At 37.1% G+C, this 3,640-nt stretch overlaps 1 protein-coding gene across 1 annotated transcript in view; it reads right to left on the bottom strand.

Annotated features, from left to right (window-relative positions):
* LOC117121891 (N-acyl-aromatic-L-amino acid amidohydrolase (carboxylate-forming)-like) overlaps window positions 1–2,127 on the bottom strand; it is a 37,608-nt gene extending 35,481 nt beyond the window's left edge. Inside the window, exon 1 of the mRNA XM_033267284.1 lies at window positions 1,357–2,127. Within this exon, the coding sequence (XP_033123175.1) occupies window positions 1,357–1,388 (32 nt within the window). The 5' untranslated portion in view covers window positions 1,389–2,127. The remainder of the gene's footprint in view (window positions 1–1,356) is intronic.
* Window positions 2,128–3,640: the final 1,513 nt, after the last annotated feature.

The following is a 3,640-nucleotide window of genomic DNA, read 5'->3' as shown; positions in this document are numbered from 1 at the left end:
ATATATATATTAAAAGGCAAATGGGAAAACCCATGAAACAGCAAACGGCCACATAACGCAAAACTATTTAAAATATATATATACAGGTGTGAAACTATTCCCCGCCGGACACCATCCCGGTATTTCTGAGGAATATTGCATCCATAGTAATATAACTTGGTGGCCGACGATCGTATCGGGAAGATCGTCGATACGCTCTGCTGCTGCTGCCCTGCCCTGTTCTTATTTTGGGCGGTTAGCCCTACACGGTTGTACTGATTAAATAATAATGTTGTAACTGTTGAAAATGCCCTATTTTCATTTATTTTTTTATATTACTAAGTAGGCCTAACAATTGGGTATTAAAGTAGGACTTTTTTTAATGATAGGCTCTAGGCTAGGCCCAAGGTGTAGGCTAGCCAGCCTTTGTTGAAAGGGCACTTCATGAAAAGGGGGGGGGTTCGTTCGCACTCAACGAACCCCCTGGCTACGGGCTTGGCCGTCATTTTATAATTCCATAATGATATCGTCGCTATAGTCTTCAGTCTCACATAGCATAATCATAATCTTCATAATCATATTAGTATCATAATCATCATCCTCACAATCATTAGTTTCGTAATCATTATCGTAACCCCCATCATCGTCCACCACAACCATCAGTATCACCATCAATATCATCGTCGTCGTCGCCTATAACAAACATTTGTAATCTAGGCTACGAGCCTGGTCTGGTTTATCAAAATGCATCAAAGGTAAAGGTTTGTAATACCTGTGTATTATTAATGTATAAAAATGCAGGACAACGAATTATGTTTTCTGCATAATTTCTCAGAGGCCCTAACGAGACATCCATAGGCAGCGGCGTATCTAGGATGTGCACGGGGGGTCGTAAGCCCCTCCAAAAATTACTCCTCCCCCCCCCCCACAAAGAAAATAACGGTCAAGTAGTTAAAGATGACCTAAGATCAATGCCGTAGCCAGGATTTGCAAACAGTCCGAGACAGTATCAGGTGGACCCATTTTATGCGTAAATTCAAATAATGTGGACCCATTTTCTTAAACGTTAACCCATTTTATGCAATAATATTAATAATAATATGAAAAAACTGTACCCATTTTCTAAAATTTTACCCGTTTTTGGCTAAGTATGAGAAATCTGTAACCATTTCTCAAAAGTGGACTCATTTTATGCATAGGCCTACTATTGCATAATTTGGACCTTTTTTAAAAAAAATGTGAACCCATTCTTTGGGGTGTCTATAAAACGAAGACCAAGGGTCTTCGTTTTATAGGCACCCCATTCTTTGTGGACACGTTAGAAAAATTGTGTGGGACTTTACCAATAGCTGGCTACGGCATTGCCTAATAAATTACCTTATTTTGCGAGTTAGCGCCCCTCTTGCCATCGTCACGTCTTCACTTTCCGCTCATACCGTAATTTACCGCATTTACTTCGTAGTTTTATGACATTTAAAAATTATGTGCTGTAGGCTATTCATTACTTGATAATAATCATTTGCTCCAGCTCACTTGATAAAATCGTCTGGATTCCATATCAGTCTAACCATGGAGGAATTAGACCAGGGCTAACGAATGAATCTATTCTATTAGGCTTAATTTATCCTGTTATTCCTGCAGATAATGTGATGTTAGGCGCGTATTGTTATGTGAAATAATAGGCTATAAAAGAACTTGGTGTTTATACCTGCTCTACATTGAAATATAATTTGTTACAATTAGTCTGAACTATGACGCAATTAATCCATGTATCTTCTAGTTTATGCAACAAGTTAATCGACATTTTTGTCACAATTATAAGGCATGCACGCCATCGATTTCGACATTAATTATGTCATCATCAGGAATTCATTCCATTATGAGGCATGATGTATACAAAATGTAACGTGATAATTTATTATATTTCACTCATGTAACTGCAAAGTTTAACATTTCTTAACAGGTTATCTAGTAGGCCTATTGTTGCATATCAATAGTGGCAAAAAATGTTAGCGTGTCTTAACACAGGAGAGAATAATTTGCTAATAAGTTTTGAATAGGAATATTAGGTGGCACTCACAGACTGGCGTCATCATTTTATTTCCAGAATAATACTTTATCCTGCTTTATCCTATCTTTTTTTCTCCACAGAAACCGCGCCTGTTGCAGCGCGTAATAATATTATGATTAAAGTTTGGTTTTTTTTTTAAATGCAATGGGATCTGTGTTCAATTATAACAACGCATCCACCTTCAGCATAACGATTGCATTTTGCGTTTGTTGCGCGTCATTTTATGTCGGTCACACTTGAAATAGCGGTGCAAGCGTTACTTTTTTTTGCATTTGCGTAAGCTCGCCAGAATTACCCTAATGTGAACCAAGATTTACATTGCACGTGCTCGACGTTCGTATAAAGCTTGATTTATACATGGAGAAATTAGTTTAGTTTTCCTCCATGATTTATAGTAGCGCGTTTCAAACACGAAAAAGAGTAAAGTGACGCGGCTGTGTATGTCTTCGTTCCGAAAATTACAAGACCCCTTCCAAAGTACCAAGACAAAGCTTGGACTGGAACTATCAAGACCACCTAAAATGTTGAGTTCTAAGGTGGTCTCGAGACCTCTAATTGGAGACCACGTTTTCAAAAACCAAATGACCTTCAAGAGCACTTTCAAAGGTAACCCCTCTAATTGATTCCCGAACCCCAATACCACTCCGAATTTTCGCGTCCCAAAGGTGGTCTCGGAGTAGAGGGTATACACTGTAGTAAGTCATAGACCTGTGGGTTCAAGCCATTTTGTATATTATTCGTTTGCATTAGTACTGCTACTGGTAAGCGTCTTTACTTTAAGAAGGAAACCATTGTAAAAACGAACGAGAACGTTGGATATTAATAATTTTTTTTAAATATTAGATAAGGTTCGGTAAAAAGCCGTAATAACATCAAGTCAAGTGTAGTTTTTTTAAATTTCGATTTAATAAGCCAATCGTGAATAATTAAATTGTTACTATATATTATGCTGACAAGTCAACAAGTCTTTCCATCACTTTCTATCTACCCAAGATATTCCCGATACTTATTACAGTCGATAATCTCCGTCATTATCGTTATCATTTGATTTATCATTACCTTATAATGACAGCATGTCACTCTTATATTTTTACCTGAAATTGTTACTCAGAAGCTTCTGAATGAGAGGTTATGCGTTTTTTGCCATTTCTCGTTTTGCTGTTCTGTTTTGTGCGTTTTTAAAATTTTATCATGTGCTCTCCTTTTTAGAGGTTTATTGAATAAATTGAATTGAATTTTTCGTTATCACTTCTGCATCAGAACAGAACATTGATTCGCTAAAAGCTTCGTCGTCAATGTGCGCACGGTGATCGTTGCCATGTGAACGGTGAGTAGGTTAACTAGCCTCCTCAGTTACCGAACATTTATAAAATAGAGACGGTGGGAGGAAGGATGCTATGGCAGGTTCTCTACCAATTCTTACCTTGCTAGTCTTTCAGGCTAATATTCGTGGGTACATTGCAGGTTTGTTTTTTAAGTCTATTATTAGTCAAACGTTTCATTGTTTACTTACAGCTTTCATATAATGTTACATTTAGCTTACACGTTATAAAAACAATTTGCCATAATTAAGGTACAATTTGTATATAT

This window comes from Anneissia japonica, unplaced genomic scaffold (genome assembly GCF_011630105.1).
Source record: "Anneissia japonica isolate Jap-2015-1 unplaced genomic scaffold, ASM1163010v1 scaffold352_len1594369_cov220, whole genome shotgun sequence".
Classification (NCBI taxonomy): Eukaryota; Metazoa; Echinodermata; class Crinoidea; order Comatulida; family Comatulidae; genus Anneissia; species Anneissia japonica.
Note: the sequence above shows the minus strand (reverse complement) of the source record. Positions and strands in the feature narration are given on the sequence as shown.